The sequence below is a fragment of the Balearica regulorum genome, chromosome 13 (genome assembly GCF_011004875.1).
Source record: "Balearica regulorum gibbericeps isolate bBalReg1 chromosome 13, bBalReg1.pri, whole genome shotgun sequence".
NCBI classification, from domain to species: Eukaryota; Metazoa; Chordata; class Aves; order Gruiformes; family Gruidae; genus Balearica; species Balearica regulorum.
In genome coordinates, this window is record NC_046196.1 from 22,048,112 (window position 1) to 22,065,955 (window position 17,844).

At 57.8% G+C, this 17,844-nt stretch overlaps 2 protein-coding genes across 2 annotated transcripts; both read right to left on the reverse strand.

Annotated features, from left to right (window-relative positions):
• Positions 1-223: 223 nt before the first annotated feature.
• EXOSC6 (exosome component 6) lies at positions 224-1,839 on the reverse strand. The gene has a single exon (XM_075765190.1). The coding sequence runs from the start codon at positions 1,815-1,817 to the stop codon at positions 945-947; it is 873 nt and encodes a 290-aa protein (XP_075621305.1). The 5' UTR covers positions 1,818-1,839; the 3' UTR covers positions 224-944.
• Positions 1,840-1,913: 74 nt separating this feature from the next.
• AARS1 (alanyl-tRNA synthetase 1) lies at positions 1,914-16,927 on the reverse strand. Its single transcript, XM_075765158.1, has 21 exons — positions 16,879-16,927; positions 15,697-15,906; positions 14,838-15,026; positions 14,065-14,210; positions 13,195-13,386; positions 12,616-12,760; positions 11,352-11,497; positions 10,689-10,797; positions 10,441-10,591; positions 9,932-10,056; positions 9,482-9,626; positions 8,650-8,828; positions 8,015-8,128; positions 7,083-7,289; positions 6,262-6,446; positions 5,722-5,830; positions 4,878-4,991; positions 4,485-4,604; positions 3,934-4,020; positions 2,502-2,615; positions 1,914-2,204 (listed from the first exon to the last, which is right to left on the reverse strand). Exons 2-21 carry the CDS (start codon positions 15,838-15,840, stop codon positions 2,019-2,021), a joined length of 2,907 nt encoding a protein of 968 aa, XP_075621273.1. The 5' UTR covers positions 15,841-15,906; positions 16,879-16,927; the 3' UTR covers positions 1,914-2,018.
• Positions 16,928-17,844: the final 917 nt, after the last annotated feature.

Sequence of the window (17,844 nt, forward strand, 5' to 3'; positions counted from 1 at the left end):
CACCGCCTTTACCCAGAATATTCCCTACCAGCCCGGTGCGGTGCAGTTGGGCAGACGGGACCGGCTCCGCTCCATCCCCGGGAATAACCAGACCCCAAGGCAGCGCCCGGGTCCCTCCGCATCCCTCAGGGAAGGACAGCAGGAGCAGAGGGCAGCGCTGCAGGCGTCACGACGAGTACATCCTTTCACCTCTGCCCACAGGAGAGCCACGCAGGCAGAAGACTCACCAGAAAAACCTGATTTATTATAAAACACCCCCCAACAGAACCCATCTCTGCCACCCTGAAGCGTTGCCTGCGCAGGAGGTCCAAGGGGTGCGCGCTCTGTGCCAGGACGTGGTTCCTGCCCGGTACTGCCTGGCCCCTGCCTGCGTGGATGGTCGTGGCGGGCAGTTTGGGGTGAGGGTCTCAGCCCTGGTACGAGGGTCGCTCTGGGTGGGGTGGGGGGGTCCCACGGTGCAGGCAGCTGCTAGAAGGGAGGTCTCAGGCAGGGTCTGGCAGCACGGGGCTGGTGCAGGCAGGCGCTGGCAGCTGAGGCAGCACGGAAAGCTGTTCTTGGGGAGTTGTGGCAGCGTGCGAGGCTGCTTGGGTCCTGCGGGGTCACTCGGGAGGGGCCTCCTGCGACACAGGGGCTCCTCAGGCAGGCTGTGGGGTGCTTGGGCGGCGCGGGGGCTCTCCAGCGGTGTCGGGGACGCAGAGTCCTGTGTCCTTGGGCAGGTTTCTTAGGCCTCTGGCCGTGTGGGCAGCTCCGGGGGGCGGGGGGGGGGGAGGGCGCCGGCAGTGCGAGGGCTGGCTCAGGTTGGCTCCGGGGGGGTCTCTGGCAGCTCCAGGGCTCAAAGGATGAAGTACGGCTCAGGCCGGCTCCGGGGGTCTCCGGCAGCACCGAGGGTAGCTCTAGGAGATGACCGCATCCCCAGATAGGGGTCACCCGGTCATCGTCGGCGCTCAGGCAGTGGCGACGGCAGTGGTGGCGGTGGCGGCGGCGGCGGCAGCGGCATCGCGGCGGCGTGCGGCCCGCAGCAGGCTCTGCCGCAGCACGGGGTAGAGACGGTGGCAGCCGTCGAGGCCGAGCCGCAACGCTTGCGCCCAGGCATCGGGAGAGCTGCCTTGCCCGCCGCCCAGCACCGCCGACACCTGGTTAAGGGCGGGCAGAAGAGCCACGGTGAGCCGGGCGACGGCACGACGTTCCTCGGGCTCCCCGGGTTGCAGCATCCAAGCGGCAGCGGGACCGGGAGACCGGCACAAGGCGCAACCCACGGCCAGATCGTACATCTCCACCCCGGCGTCGGCCAGGGCCAGGGCAGCGGCGCTGATGGCGGCTGCCAGCGCGGAACCGCCGTCCTGCAGCAGCAGGGCGCTGACGGCCAGGCGAGCCCGCGGGTACCGGGCCAACCGCACAGCCGGTTCCAGCGCCTCCCGTAAAGCGGCCGCCGCTTCCCTCTCCGCCTCCCGTTCCGACGCAGAACCCGGCCGCCACCTCGCCCCGCGCCCGGCGAAGGGAGCCCGGCGGAACTCGCAGAGCAGCCGCCCCGTTCCTGCCGGAGCCGCCGCCCCGGGCTCGGCCGCTTCCCGCGGGCCCCAGGCGGCGCAGAGCACCTTGGTGCCGCCGCCGAGCTCCACGTAGGCCGAACCCTCCGCCTGGCTCAGCAGCCCGGCCCGGGCGAAGAGCGGCCGCAGATCGCAGGGATCCCGCGGGGCCGCATCCTTCTCCTCCTCCCCCGCCCCGTCCTCCTCTACCGGCACCTCCCCGGCCGCTGCCCACAGCTCCGGCGGCTGCGACTCCTCCGGGCCGCGCACACGGCGGGGATCCAGCGGCATGCTCGGCGGAAAAAACAGGCGGGCGGGCGGGCAGGGGCGGGCAGGAGGAGGAGCCCGGCCCGGCCCGGCCCCGTAAGCAGAGGCGAGGCGGCAGCGCGCAGGACAGGCAGGCTTTATTCATGGGAAAGGCGGGTGGAGGGGCTCAGCAGCAGGCAGGGGACAGGCAGGAGGGGAGAGGGGTGTCAGTGACACCCCCCCTCGTCAGTTCTTCAGCTCCCCCAGCCGGAGCCGCGCAAAGTCCGTGGCCAGTTGCAGGGCCTGCTGCAGGCAGCCCACGTTCTTGCCCGTCGCCTGCGCAGAGACGTCCTTCCCTCCGCCTTTGCCGTCCATCAAGCCAGACACCTCCTGCACCCACTGGCTGGCCTTCAGGCCCTTATTTGCGGTCTCCTGAGTAGGAAAAGAATAAAAAAAACCACAAGGCAGCTCGACCTGAACCCAGCCAGCAGCGAGGGAAGAGGGTCCACGAGCGTGGTACAACAGGACATGCTCCCGGAGAAGAGCTAGGCCGGAGCAGACTGCCTGCCGCCATGCCTACAACCGCATTACGTCCCGGCTCTTCCCCCTTCCCAGAGAACGCCGCCTCTTCCCCCCCCCCCCGCAGCCCAATGATAACCTGAAACACGAGGGTCTCGCCAACCCCCGTCAGCGTTGGCCACGTGGTGTTAGACAGAGCTTGGGTGTTACCTGGGGCACTTGACACAGGCAGGTGATTCTGCCAGCTTCGTTATCTACAGCAAAGAGCATGGTGGCAGTCTGGGGGGAATAGGTCTTGAACAGCTTCAAAGATTCGTTCAGGGCCTGCAGGAGGACAAAGTCGTTGCAGCACACCTTCCCTGCGCTTGCAGCCAGCCCTGCTCCAGCCCCCACGGCACCCACGGGGACCTGGGCTTGGATTAAAGCAGCCAGCAGCACCCCGCAGCGCTCCTCCTCCCAACCACGAACAATCCCCAGCCCCAGCTCCGTCCCCTCACAGCTGCAAAGTGGCAGGAGTGAGGAGTTGCTTTTATTCCCCCACCTCCAGCTGTGATGCTGGAACCGGCAGAATTAGCCCCAAAGCAAGTACTGTACTGCCTGGAGGGGAAAACACTCTGCCCTTCGAGGCGAGCTCCCAGCAGCAGGGAGCAGCTGTTCTGCAGCAAGCGAAGACTCAACCGCAGCGTGAAGAACCTGCTAGGGTTATTAGACACAGCAGGCAGGCTGGAGAAACCAGGGAGACTGCCACGCATCCTGTTATTCCCAAGGAAACCGTCATCCTTTGCTCGCATAGACGCGGCACAGAGCTCCGGGAGCAGGTTCCAGCTGGATAGGGAATACGCAGCTCCACGGGATGCACCCTTCTGTGAGATGTACCCACTGCAAGCATCCCACGGGCAGCGTGGGGATGGCCTTGGAGAGAGAGCAGGTTTCTGCGAGCAGGATCAGCTCCGAGGCTCCCAGAGCAGAAATTTAAATGGGGTATTTAAAAGCAGAGCGGTCCAACCTCAGAGCACGACCGGCCCCCGCTGGCTGGCACGCGCTGAGCTCAGCAGCAGGGCACAGAGCACACAAGGGAGCTTTTACTCAGCAGAAATCGCTCGGAAAGAAACTTAACTTGTGCGTGGCGGAGGGAGGGAGCAGTTTCAGCCCCAGCTGGAGAACTTGAGCCCTGCCCAGGAGCTGGGGAGCAGCTCTCTGGCCCAGCCCTGGCCACACATGCAGCCCAGGACACCGTTCCCAGAGCTGATCTGCAATGGCCGCAACCATGACGACTTCCACGGCTTGGCAGAGCTGCTGCTCAGTCCCTTAAGCCTGCATTCTAGTGTCGTGACTGCCGCTGGATGAGTCTTACCTGGGACACAACGTGATTTCTGTTGGGGTCCCTATCCACCACCAGGTCTGGAAGCTCAGCGAACGGTCCAGGCCCCCACCCGCCCCCACACCCCCATGTGTGAGTCCAGGAGGTGGGACACGGAGTATCCCAGCGGTCCTCTCCCTCTTCACTAGCCACTGCTTGGGGCTGGCAGGTGGCAAGAGACAGCTCTGTAACACAGCACCGCCTCCCCCAGTGAACAGAGACCTCCCGGCCGCTCCTCAGGCACAAGGAAGGTCGTTGAGGAGAGACCAGACCTTCCCATACCTTTGCTGAGGCTCCATTTTCCATTTCCATGATGACCAACGGCTGGTTAGGGTGACTCTCAATGACTTGCTTGGTCTTCTCCAGCACCTGAGGACAACAGCAGTCAGATGCCAGAGCACACGCATGGTGTACGGACACCAGAACCACCTGGGCAGAGCTTCCCTGCAGGTACAGAGCCCCCCAGGGTGCCCCAGCACACCCCATGCTGCACAGCCGGGAACAAAACATGTTGGCAGGCGGGTGCGTGGCCTGCAAGGCAGCGGCAGTGCTGTGCGGGATTCCTCCTCCAGGAAAATCCAAGAGGATCCAGGAGGAAGCTGCCTGCACCCAGGGGCACCGTTAGGGCAGGAGAACCCCAAATTCCAGGACACGTTGCCAGCGCTTGTCCCCAGGGAACAGGCGTGGGAGGGAGCAGGAGAGGCCAAAAGGCTGAACAGCATGAGGGTCATCCCCACAGCTCAGCTCCCTTCCACATGGGGTGCAAGTGGAGCTCCCAAGGGAGCCCCCTGCAGCCCCCCCCCCGCACTGTCCTTTATCCCCCCAGGGCTCACTCGTTTCTGGATGTCAGCTTTGCTTGCTCGGTCCAGGTCATCCATAATTTTCTTCAGTGCTTTAACAGCCTCTCTCAGTTCATCTTTCTGCCACTGTGGGATAACAGCAGTGGCCAGTGTCTGCAAAACAGGAGTGGGAAGAGAGGGTCAGAGGTACCGGTGGCCACAGCAGGAGATGTTGCACCACACTCATGAACCTCAAGTGCCCAGTAAGGTCCCCTCCTCTCCCAGTGCCTGACAGCCTCAGGCAGGAGGTGCTGGCTGCAGCTCCCGCAGGACACAGGGCTGTTCGGAGGAGCAGGAACCTGAACTCGGGCCTCATTAATACCACCCGGTGCTGGCAATCAAGGTCCCGCTCATTTTGGGAAGGCAGAGCACTGCTACTATCCTCACCTCACTGAGATCCGTGATCTCCTTCTGAACATCCTTGTTGGGAGCTGTCTGGACCTTCACCTTGGCCTCCAGGGCTGACAGCAGTTTCCTGAGGCTGTCGACCTTCCTGAGGGCCTAGCAGAACACAACCCGAGTTAAGTCAGGCAGAGAGATTTAGCAGGCTGGGCTCCTGGCCACCCCCACGGGCAGGGGTGAGGAATGCTGCACCCCAGGATGGAGTTCAGTAACTCCTTGGGAAGCAGCAGGGCCAAAGCAGGCAGCACTTGACCAGAACCAGGCTGCGATGCTGGCAGACAGGCCCCAGGACTCTTCTTTGCCAGAAGGAATGCAGAGATCCTCCAAAAAAAGAAAACCATCTCCTCACCAAGTCCCTTCTCCCACTCTAGGAAGCACCAGCGCAGGACCAAAGTCACCTTCCTCCTGCAGCAGAGGACTGGATTCTCAGACCGCACAATTCTGCTGCCGAGAGCTCTAGATCAGCAGCCCATTCTGCAGAGCAACCCCAGGTAAACCCGCAGCCACCTCGGGCACCCGCCCTAGGCCCTTCTAACACAACAACTACAGCCAAGACTTCCCTCCCTTCCCTCCTGGCTCTCTCCTCTGGCTGTAGCACAGCCAGGGGCCTCCAGCACAGCCTTCGCTGACAGCAGCGTCCTTCTCTGCGCCGCGTTGGTGGAGTCCAAGCCGCAAGTCCCTCAGGCACTCGCACCAACTCTCCCTGGTGCTGAGGGATACTGGGCAAACGTAAACGAAAAGGACCTTGGCACAGGGTTAGTATCTGTGCGTGTGCCAATGGTTTCCCACAGGGCATGGATTTTAGAGGATCTCTCCGGCCTCTCCTTACCTTCCGAGCTTCGGCCCCGGTGACTGCAACTATCCTTCGGATGCCTTTAGCAATTGCTTCTTCTGAAACAATCACAAAGGGGCCAGCGTGGCTGGAGTTCTGCAAGTGCCTTTGGAAAGAACCCAGAAACAGACCCACAACAAGAGAGAGTTAGAAGTTCACCTCTCATCTCAGCAGGAATCAGCATGGAAACAGGAAAATCATCCTGCCAGAAAGATGCAGCAAGCGTTGGGGACAGGCAGAAAACCCAACCTAGCTGCTAAAAGCAAATGAGCGAGGAAAGGGTGGCAAGGGCTATGCTCCTAGACCATCAGAGACTACGCGTGGGCAGGGACAGCGTACAGGCAATTGCCCTGCCTGCAAAGGCCGATTTGAAACACGGCTTGACTCAGGACTGGGAATGCAAAGGCCCATCACCACCTCCAGCTCTGCCCTGGCTGTGCCCAGCATACACCCACAGCATTCACAACAGAGCTCGGGCTCCGCAGGGACTCCTTTTCAGCCACCCTGCCACCTTCCCTGGCCTCTCCAGGTACTCACGTTCCTCCGCAGAACTCGATAGAAGTGATGGAGCCCGCGGGGCTGGAGGGGTCAGCCAGCAGCTCCTCCACTGGGATGCCAATCGAGACCACACGGACAGGATCGGGGTAGGTCTCGTCAAAAACCGCCCGCAGTCCTTGGATAGCTTTGGCTGCTGCGAGAGGGCAGTCCTTGGCATACACAGTCTGGAGAGGACAGGAAAGGGACGCAGGTAAGAGTCGGTCCTGTCAGATGCAACTGAGGGCCCGCATTCCCAGGCAATCCTGACTTCCTCCGAAAGATCCCAAAAGGGAAGTTATGTGCCTCACCTGAGCTGGGGTTTGTTGAGCTGCAGGTATCCCGAAGTCACTGACATATGCCTCATCTTCAAAACCCCCGATACTACTGCCTGCTCAGCCCCCCCGTGCTCCTGAACGTCCATTTCTAACCAGAGACTCCTGAGCAAGAGCACAGGGTCCTCCAGGATCTGTTCGACACAGGGCTGGCACCAGACAGAGCAACTCAGGGGTCTGGGTGGATGCTGTAAATCCAGCCAGGCCTGTCAAACTACTCCGCCAAACTTCCTGGCTCTTGTAGCTCATGTGACACTAGAGCAGGCAGGGAATGACTCCGACCCTAGAGAGGGCTCGGTACCAATGAACGGAGCAATCTACATGGAGTTTTCCCACTCAAAATCCTCTGCGATGCCAATCTGCGCACAATTCTGCATCAGCGGCTCAGAAGACTCCTGCTGGGCCAAACTCCCAGCATCCCAGATCACCCAAAAGCTCGACTCAAGGTATTTTTAACCCGAGTACATCCAATCCGGCAGCCATACCCACCTTTGCCTCCTCGATCATCTCGTTGGCGATCCCTTCAACTTTCTTGATTTCCTGGGTAGACAAGGCTCCCTTGGCCGTGAAGTCAAACCGCAGCCTGTCCGGTGCGACCAGCGACCCTCTCTGGTCGGCCTCCCCCAACACTGAGCGCAGGGCAAAGTTGAGGATGTGGGTGGCCGTGTGGTTGCTCATGACTGGCCTCCGCCTAGTCTGATGGAGGAAGCCAGTGTTAGACGAGGTCCCACACCGCAGAGCCAAGATCACCTCTAGCAGAAGTGGAGGTTAACGTGAGGCTTCATCAGAAACCTAAACTAGCTCAGGAGACCAGAAACAAACTTATCGCACTTGCTGTCTTGGAGCCTTGGCTCAGCGAGCAGGACATTCCCCACCAAATTTGTGCATGGCTTTTCCCTGGCAGTCCCCTTGTTGGGCCTGTCTGGAAAAAGGCCAAGGACAGACCAGGTCATGGACACTCAAGAGGGAAAAGCACCGCAAGATGGGAGCCTGCCCTCTTGCTCCAAAGCTGCTGCCTCTCTAGGGAAGGGAAATGCATTTCCCAGACTGGGCTCCCACCCAGCAGGCAGAGCCCAGGGGAGCAATGTCTGGAGCAGGGCAGACAGCCCAGGCTCTCCGCTGTCATCCACAACCCAGGGGAGCACCACACCTGCTCCACCTCCCAGCCGTGACCCAAAACACATTTTCGCTGCTGGTCAGCAAAAGCCAGTGAGCGCGGCTGAGCCAGCAGGGCGTTATCTGCCTCATGGTAGGAGAAAGCCAGACGCCAGGGAGGAAAGGCCTTGAGTCAGCCAGGCTGGAAGGGTCACATTGCTTGCCCGCATCGTGTGCCACAGGGAGAGCAGGCACCGATGGAAAGAAAGGAGACAAAATCCACGGAATAGAGATGAGGCCATCTGTTACACCATGTCTTAACTCACCTCATCGATACACAGGTGGACCTGGTCTCCTACTTTCAAGCTTCCATACAGAGTTCCTATGTGAAGCACGTAGCCTCCTCGGACCTGGACGTTCTTCACAGTGAATTCTGTTTTCTGTGCAAAGAGGGAAATGCACCTAGTGAGCAGGGCGAGAAGCCGAGGGGAGACAGACAGTCCAGCCAGAGGTCTGAGCTGCAACTGGAGAGGTCTCAGCTGAGAGCCAGACTGGGGTGTGCGATAGGAGAAATCCCCAGGCAGAGCACAAAGGGGTGCAAAGCAAAGTGAACGAAGGTGGGGCATGGTTATGGGGCACAGCAGAGCTGAAGGAGCTCCCCACCTCAGCTCAAAAGCACTGTCCTTCCACACGGCAATCCCAGCACCACCGCCACAGGCACCCACGTTCTGGTGACAGCCTAACGCTGCAGCACCAAGTTCAGTTCCCCAAGAAGCAAAAGAAACAAACTCCAGCACGCCTGTGCCATTAGCTGCACCCCTGGAAAGGAAACCTGTGCAATGCCTGACACCTGCCATAGACAGGAGATTGCTGGAGCTTGCTCGGCCCCTTCCTCTCTGCACACACCTACTCAGGCCCCAGGTCAGACTGAGTCCAGTGAAAGGCTCTCGGGCCCACTCACATCCTCCCTGCCGTCGTCGTCCTTGACCATGTAGCCCTCGTCATAGATCTGCCCACCCTGCTCGGCGTAGAAGCAGGTCCGGTCCAGCACTATCCCACACTCCTGGCCAGTGGATACCTCCTCCACAAACTTCTTCTCCCTGCGGATGGCTTTCACTGTGGCCACGAGGCTCCCAAAATCTGTCACCAGGACAACAGGCAGTATCAGTAAAACAGGAAAACCTTGCAGACACCACATGGGAGCAGAACTTCACAGCAAAACCTCCCAGGAGCTCACAGCAGCTACCACATTTGCAGGGGGTAAGGAGAAAGAACTAGGGCAACAGTTAGTTGGATAAGAGGGAATGTCAATTCAGTGCAGGGACTGTCACTCCCTTCCACACCTATGCAGTGAAAATCAGCCACGTGTGCTGCCACGAGCCTGGGGCCTCCTGAATCTCCACCAAATCAAAGAATTAGCAGCAAGAGCCAGAGGAAGTGAGCCAAGAACAGACCAAGCAGAAACTGCAGCCTCCTGCGGCACTGGCAAAAGGGCAGCTGGGAAACACAAACACAGGAGTGTGGAGACACAAAGCTACAGGGAACAGGAATCCCCTTAAATCTCTCTGATCAGGTTAGCAACAATGGTCTTGAACAGTAGGGCAGCCCTTGAACAGTCTGCCCTCCTCTTTCCCTGCTCCGTTCGTTACAACTAGTCATCTAGACTATTCATCTGCATACATTTCCGCTCCCGCTTCCACGACCCAGGGAAGGTGAACCAGAGAGGATCTTATTGAGGTACACCCAGGAAAGGTTTGGCAGCAGAGGATGATTCTGAGAAGTTTTTTTCATACCATAGGTACCACTCGGATCTGAAGCATAGCTGTATTTTGGCGAGTCGTCGGTCACCTCCAGCCCTCGGGCCCTTAGCTCTTCAATGGCATAGATGTCCAGCATGAGGAGGTCCTCCCCTCCGGCACCCTTCCCTTGGGATTTGAGCTGCCAATGACAAACACCAAAGCTTGAGAAAACCCACCTCAGCACTGGCCCGTGCACGCCAGCCTAGTAGCACACCTCACTCGCTTCCCTGAGAGCTCCTGGGTTCAGAGCTTTGCTCTGGGAAGCCATGTGCCAGCAGCTGGAGTGTTCCCGTCTTTTCTGACTTCACAGCAGGCAGATAAAGCAGGCCTGAGCCTAGCAAGGGCACAGCAAGTACCCAGCCAGCTGGTCAATGCCACTGTGCTGCTGCCGGGAATCCTCCCTGCTCACTCTCAGACCAGTTTCTCCCTGGAGCTTTTACCTACCTGTGCATTTTTTCGCTCTTCTTCAAAGCCCTCCATATCTACAACAAGGCCCTTCTCCTCTGCAATCAGCCCAGTGAGATCCGCAGGAAAACCGTAGGTGTCATACAGCAGCCACGCAGTATCACCTTCAGAGACAAAGCAGAGCAGTCACCACTCCTGCCCTGTGGGATACGGCTCCTTTCCCTGCGCTCCGACTGGCTCTGTCCCACCCAACTGGCTCGACACTACGGCAGGACGGGGAACAGGTCTGCCGAACACGGGCCTCAAAAAGGCTCCTCGCTGATGGCACAGAGATCACACCACCATGTTGTGTCTGGGCAGCTTAGAAGTCTGAGTGAACGCAGGCCAGAGGAGAGAGGCATGGCCCAGCTCTGAGTGACAGGCTTTTCACTCCAGCTCTGCCCCCTCACACCTTGCGCCATCGCTCAGTTCCCAGCCCAGCTGAGCCCTAACTCGGTCCCAGATGACAAATGCCTTTTGGTGCATCCCAACGGAGGTCACAGCCTTACCAGGGATGGTTTTACTGTCTCCCAGGCTCTGGATCTTCCTGTCCAGGATGCGACGTCCTCTGCTGAGTGTTTTCAGGAACTGATCCTCCTCTTCATTGATAATGTCCTTCACCATATCTGGGTCCTTCTTCAGCTCAGGAAAGGCATCTCCCTGCAGACCCAAGAGGATTAGTCCTTCAGCATGGAGATCTGCACACATCAGCGGAAGAAGTCTTCAGCAGATACAGTGGAGGGAGGGAAGAACTTACCAGTGACTGCACCACCACATCAACCAGAGTAGCAAAGAAACCCTTGGGGGCATTGAGCTTCTCATGGGAGTAGCGCACAGCCCGTCGGAGAATCCGCCTCAGCACATACCTAGGGAATAACAGAGGCCCTCATGCAAACGTTACACCTGAGCTGTTCTCAGGGAATCCACCAGCACCCACTCCCAGAAGAACACAGGGAGTGTCCTCTCCTCACATTTTCTCTCAGGTAGCTACTCCCAGCAGCAGCAAGCCAGAAGTGAGGTGCCAGGCCCCAGCTCCATGAGCCAGACTCACTGGGTGCTTAAGTCTCAGCCCTGTGAGTCCAGCGTCACCCACAGCACAGTCCCCTGGCCCAAACTTCACTGGTTTTTTTTGGCAGCAGCACTGCACCAACCAGGGTTGTGTGCCTGTCTGCCCACAGTGATCCTTTCTGGGAGCTGACACAGCAGGACCGGTACTCAAAAGAAACCTCAGACCTGTGTGTCTTGGCCTTTTGGGTAGACCTGACTTCAAGTGTCAAATATACTGAGCAAACACTCCGCTATCCACTGCTTTAACGACAAATTCAAAGACATCCCAGAAGACACGTGAGATACCAGTCCTCTCGGTGAAGCTGTGCTGAACAGAACAGGAACGGTAGCATTGCGGCAGCTCCCTTCTTACCCTCTGCCAGTGTTGTCAGGCCTGCCCCCATCAGAAAGGGCCAGCGTGATAGTCCGTGCGTGGTCAGCCAGCACGCGGTAGGCCATGTCTATACCATCAGCATCCTCAGCACCAACCTGACCCGTGTACGGCCTGGCACCCGTGCCCTGTGCAGAGAGGAGAAGGCGGTGGGCAAGGGGGACGATTACGGACAGCAGAGACCAGCAACACGGCAGAACAACGGGGAAGCCCCTCAGAAGCGGCACACTCCTCCTGGAAAGTGGTGACTTGGTGAAGCCAGGGAAGACAGAGAGCTGCGAGGCTCTGCATGGTGCCACAGCCTGCATTTCCACAGCCAAAGGATCTCCAAGATCAGAGGGAAGAAAAGCCAATTTGTCCCAACATTAAGATCCCAGGACAGAAGAAAGAGGCAGAGGGACAGAGTGCAGGGAAATCGTCTGTTTTGCACACTGGCTCAAGGACTCGAGTCTGGCATAACCTGCCCCGCCAAGGAACTTCCCAAATTCTGTTTGGTTCCAGCCTCCCTCTTTTAGACACATTGGCTGTGTCTAGCCATGGCTTTAATATCAAAGAAAGGCAGCCCTCTAATTCCAACTCTGGAGCTCTGCACCTCAACTCCCCAAGAGGCCTGAGCCTGGACTCTTCTCCCTATGTTTCTTCCAGCGTGATCTGCAGCCAGGAAGCTCCATTGCTTCCACAGAGCAAAAAAATGCTTGAACTTGCACACAGAGCTCCCAGCACGGGTAAGATGGCCCCGACCCAGGAAGATGCAGCAACAGCACACTAGTTCTGCAAGTGACTGTCACGGTTTACGGCAAAGGCCTCCTCTCTCGGGGGATTTTCTACAGATCAGCACGTTCCAGGTGGGAGACAGAAGGACAAACTCCGATTCTGGGTCAGCAGCAGCACCACCTGCTCTCTACCACATGGCAAAAAGATGGTGCTTGGCCATACAGGACAGCAGAGCATCTCCCACTTGGAGAGGACCAAGAAGTGCACAAGCAGGACAAGTTCACAGGAAACACCTGGGAAAGCTGCACCACTCGTTGTCCCGTGTTTTCCCCTGGAAGCATGCCCCAAGGCAGCAATTCCTGTGCCAGCCTGTGCTCCTACCCTCAGCAAAGTACAGGTCCATGGGGCTCGCAGCAGCTGGGAAAGCAGAGACCTGCGGCCATAACCGCCCTGTCCGACCAGCCCCACACATCTCCCCAGGGATTCAGGGAAAGGATGCAGCTGGGTCAGTGCCAGACTCCCCAGTTCGTACCTTTTGGATGGCTTCAAAGTAAGGAAGGAAAAGGTCAGTGTCATAGTTGGACATCTTGTTCTGCAGCACGGAGACCAGCCTCTCCAGGCCCATGCCAGTATCAATACTTTTCTTAGGAAGAGGTTTCAGTGTCCCATCAGCTTCCCTGCCGAGCCACAAAAAGAAAGATGAGCTGTTACAGATGGACGATCTGCAAGAGAAACCTCATCTCTCTCCTCATCTCCATGAGATTTATGACACAGGCCCATAGACAAGACACACAAAGGACAACTTTGATGAAATATAGTTAACAAGACCCTCAATGACAGCTTAGACCTAGAGCAGCATGGCATTTAATTCCTATTGAACTCCTGGCAGATGAACTGAGAAAGTATTTCCAGTCTGTCCCCACAGCCAGTGTGACCGACCTCTTCGGTACAGGGGACAGAGCATCACAAAGCTCCTGGACAAGAGGGGATGGCAAGCGAGCCGGGGCAGTTAAAAGAGCACGCAGTCTGAGCAACCCCCCCACAGTGAGCTGGAGCAGCCTGGGGAGGGAAGCTCATACCCACTTTAAGTGATCTTAAAGGTCTCGCTCACCTGTTGAACTGTATGAACACCAGGTTCCAGATCTCCAGGACGTTTGGGTCATCCTGATTGACCAGGTGGGAAGCATCTCTGTCCCCGATCCGGTCATAGTGGATCTCGCTGCAAGGGCCACAGGGACCCGTATCTCCCATTTCCCAGAAGTTATCCTTCATATTGCCAGGCAGAATCCTGCCCTCAGCCAGCCTGTAACAAGAAACTCTTACTGAGCAACAGAGACCAACAGCAAGGCGAGAATTCCCAAAACTAAGGGTTATACCAGAGAAACCTGAGCTTGCTAATTCCCTGGATGAGGAGATGAATTGTCAGTCTTGAGTCTAACTCTCAGGATCCCTGCTGAGGAGGATCAAGTGAACACTGGCGCCTGGCACTTGTCCTAGGTGGAGGCAGAGGCCTACACAACACCTCAGCGAAGCCACCAGCAAGATGACAGGTAGATCTCCAACTTTAATACAGGCGAGGCAGGTTTGGCCCTGCAGCATCTTGGGGTCAAGGGCACGTTTCGGAGGGGACGACAGCCACAAGACCAAAGCCATCAGCTCATTGCTACACCAAGCTTTGGTCCACCCACAGCTCGAGTGCTGAGTGCGGTTCTCGCTGACCATTGATCTGACGCAGCGGGGCACTTCTGATGTTCTTACGCTTACAACAGAGATTTTGAAACAAAAGCTCCGTCTCTAATACCAGTGCTTCCCTCTGACTTTGCAGCTCCACCACCCTGCAAACATTATTTGTGACCCTTTAATTTTGTTAAAACCTCCTGTTATGGGTGCTGTGCCACGTAATGCATGCCAACTTTCTCTGAATAAAGGTAAATGACTATTGCTCATCAAAACACGCACCTTCCTCAGTTAAAGGCCTTACCCCAAATTCAACCATATCTGCTTGCACTCCAGGTCCGGTTCCAGTCCTGCGGCCTCATTTCCACCAAAGTAAGTGACGTAGAGTCTTTCAGCAGGGATGCCAAACTCCTTGGTGAGAAGGTCCAGTGCCAGTTTACAAGCAAGCTCCTGCACGAGGAAAGATGAGGTCAGCAAGCAAATGCAAAGAGAATTTCTCTTCAACATGCAGAGTACCGGCTACTGTAGGTATCAGCAGCTAAAAAGCCAAAAACTTTCAGACTTTTGACATAAGAAAGAGCCAAATTCATACATGCAGTGGGCAAGAAACATCTCATATTGCTTTCCTGCCAAGTTAACTCCTAGCATGTTCACTGCCCCCAAAAAGCCTTTTAATTCTGCTGCTGTTCCATACTCTTAACATCCTCTTTGAACGCTACGCTATCAAGAAGCTTGGGAAAGGACATCATTATTTTATAACTCCTGTTTGAAGGTCCATTGTAGTCACAGAGCCGGTGCAACTCCCCACAGCTCCAGGGCAGCCACTAAAACCTCTGCCTGAAGACTCCAAACTGGCAGAATTAATATAATCAGCTTTGTAAACCTTAAGTAATTAATCTCAAAACATTCTACAGGGTGGGGGCAGCTTCCAAGTTCATTTATTTCTAAGGAGCCACAGCATCTTAGGAACTGCTCTGTGCCAAAATGTTCTCCTTCCTCTTGACAAACACCCTGCTGAGTTCATAGAGACGGGTAACTTTGTGCAAGAGATTCAGGGCTGCACTTAGCCTATTTTACCTTGAAATAATCCCCAAAGGACCAAGACCCCAACATCTCGAAGAAAGTGTGGTGGTAGACATCTTTCCCGACGTCATCCAGGTCATTGTGCTTGCCCCCTGCTCGGATGCACTTCTGAGTGTTGGTGGCTCTGTTCAATTTTGCGAGCGGGTGCGAGGGGTCAATAGTATTGAGGAAGATGGGTTTGAACTGAGACGAAAGAGAAAAGGGTGATCAAGAAAAGCACTAAGAGCCTGTTGTCAAACATTGCAAGCAACAGCAAGGCAGTAAGCATCGTCTATGTCATGGTAACACTAGCCTGGATGTAACTGAGGCAGCTTTCACAAACAACAAGCCTGCTGTCTCCGATGTGTGAGGAGGCTGCAGTGTTGCCTGTAACTTAGCACTGTCACACACACACACACGTGTTCCTGGAGCCCCAACCCCAGGACTTCCAAAGGGACTGAAAGCAGCCAGATTCCCAGCTGACCAGGAAAAAAAACAAGTCAGTGAAAACCGTGTGCTGATCTCCAGCAGAGCACTTTCAGCAGCCCAGCCCCAACCAGTCTTTAAAGACGCTGTTAGTCCTTTGTGCCAGGACTAGCTGTGGTCCAAAGGATCAAGGAAGGGAGACTAGCAGTGCTCCCATCACTGCACAGTCAGCCCAGCGGACACAGGGACCTCTCCCAGGATTCTTGCCAAATTTGCGAGAGCGCAGAGGACTCCAGCAGACGCGTCAACCACCTCTTTGTGACCAGAAGGAAGATGGAGAAAACAACAATAATTTTTCAAGCAAACAGCTCTGCAAAACACCTTCAACAGGTTTCAACTGCTACAGGCTGTGTTCACAAGGACCACAGTACCAGAGCGGGAATCCTACCTGATTCATACCAGCATTGGCAAAGAGCAGCGTGGGGTCATCCAGGGGGATTGTAGAAGACGAGTGCACATATGTATGCTTGTTTTCCTTGAAGAAGTCAATAAACCGTTGCCGGATCTGGCTAGCTGTTAGCGTAGCTTCCATCTTGAAGCTGCAAGTCACAGCTGTCCAAAGGAAGCAGAAGGGAAAGCGGCAAGGCCTTGGCGCAGTCTGAGGAGGTGACAACAAACGAGGCTCTTACAGGGAGTCAGCTCAAGCAATAACACCAGGATCATCGCCTCCATCTCCTGAAAGGGTCTCCCCACATTGATAACTACTGTCACCTCAGTTTAACCATCAGTTTGCCCCAAGTGGTGCTGGCCCAAGTCCAAACTTCCTCTCCCTCAACCTCCCTGATTTCGAGTCACTTGTTCTTCAAAACCACACGGTTATTAAATACCAAGTTCATCTGGATACTGAACTTAATAAGAGGTTGTGTCTGCCTTGCCAGGGACACAGGGAAGGATTGCTAACGCCTAAAACAGTTCTGGGTGATTAAATCATAGGACCGTGGAATGGCTGAATATGGCAATGACATCTGAATATCACCTCATCCACCCGCCCTGCTCAAAGCGGGGACAACCCCAGGGATGCCTGGAAACCCTCCCCGAGAGGAGTCGCATCGCCGCACGCACAGCAGTGGCAGGTTTGGAGGTGAGCACCTCCGCTACGTCCTAACGGGTTGGTAAAGCCGTCCTCTGCCCACGGCGCGCAATGCGGTTCTCTAGAGGGCCAAGCTCCGGTGCAGAGGGGCGGTAATTCCTCACAGCACTGAGGCCGGCGAGTGCCGGAGAAGGGAAGGGAGGACTCGCAGCTCCCGGGCAGAGCAGGGGCCTCTGCCGCGACACCACCCGGCCTCAAGTGCCCGAGGAGAGGCGAGGGCACAGCGGGGGCCCGGTAGCCCTGCGGAGAAGCAGCCTAGAGCCGGCGGACAGGCCGCGGCCCCGGCTGAGGCGAGGAGCACCAGCGGCACGGTCACCCTCCCTCCCCTCACCGCTGCCCGCCCCGGCCGCCTGCCCTGCCAGGCCATTTCCCCTCGGCCCGGGGCAGCCCAGCCGGGCCAGCGGAGGCGGCCGGCCCGCGGAGGCAACCCCCGAAGGCCGGTGGCCCCCCGGCCCCCAGCGGACGCCCCTCAGGCCCTACCTCCCCGGCCGCCGCCTCCCCTCGCTCCGCACCACCGGCCCCGCCGCAGCGCCCGCTCCGCCCCGCTCCTCCCCGGCACAACGCCGTGCGCCAGCTTCCGATTGGCTGCCGGGGCCATCGCTCCGGGTCAGCCCCGCCCCCTTCTCTCACCAAGCCTGTGGGGAGGGCAGCCCGCCGGCTGATGCAATGAAGGGACAGGGTGACCACGTGATGAGGCCGGGCTGAAGCCGGGCGGGGAGCCGCCATTTTAGGAGTGCCAGTCCTGCTGCGGGGCAGGGATGGGGTGACCGAGGGGGGGGACCATGAGAGCCCCTCCTCACTGCCCCTCCTCACTGCGGGCACCGCGACCTTGCAGTACCATGAGGCCTTGGCCCACCTGGCGCAGCCCTGCTCCCTGCAGGTGGGCCTGAGGCCACGGCTGCTGGTGTGGAGAGAGCAAGGGGGTGCCAAAGGCCCGGGCCAAGCAGGGGACGTGGGGGAGAGGGAGCTGGCAGGGTATGGTGGGCGAGGTGGAGCGGTGGCCAAAGTCCCATTGGTTTCCCTGCTGGGGGACGTAATGGCTGCAGGGCCTTTGCGTGGGTCTGAGGAGCAAGGTCATGGCTGAGAGACGCAGGGGTGTGTTTGTTCCATGGTGAACGTGCTCCGGTTGTGCAGTCGGGGAGTTAGCGGGGTGGGAGCAGGCGGCCCAACACCAAGAGGCACGGCACGTATGCAGGGGAGGTGCCACGTTGACAAAAAATTCGCTGTGAGGCCAGTCAGGCATTGAAGGGGGGGCCCAGGGAGACCGTGGGGTCCCTGGGGGTTTTTGAGGGCTGGTTCAAGCCCTGGGCAGCCTCATGTCCCCACTTGCTGCCGGATCTGGCCCTGGCTGGGTGCTCCAGCAGTGGGGGCAGGAATGCTCTGGGGGGGGGGTGTCTCATAACCCCCCCCATCCCCGCAGTTATGGCTGTGCCTGACCCAGCCGGG

Excerpts from the sequence above, each read along its gene's own strand:
- EXOSC6 (XM_075765190.1), bottom strand. The coding sequence starts at position 1,817 with ATGCCGCTGGATCCCCGCCGTGTGCGCGGCCCGGAGGAGTCGCAGCCG.
- AARS1 (XM_075765158.1), bottom strand. The coding sequence starts at position 15,840 with ATGGAAGCTACGCTAACAGCTAGCCAGATCCGGCAACGGTTTATTGAC. Across the intron at positions 10,592-10,688 it reads ATGTGGTGGTGCAGTCACTG|GGAGATGCCTTTCCTGAGCT; the intron begins GTAAGTTCTTCC and ends TTGGGTCTGCAG. Across the intron at positions 4,021-4,484 it reads AAGCTGACATCCAGAAACGA|GTGCTGGAGAAGACCAAGCA; the intron begins GTGAGCCCTGGG and ends TGTTGTCCTCAG.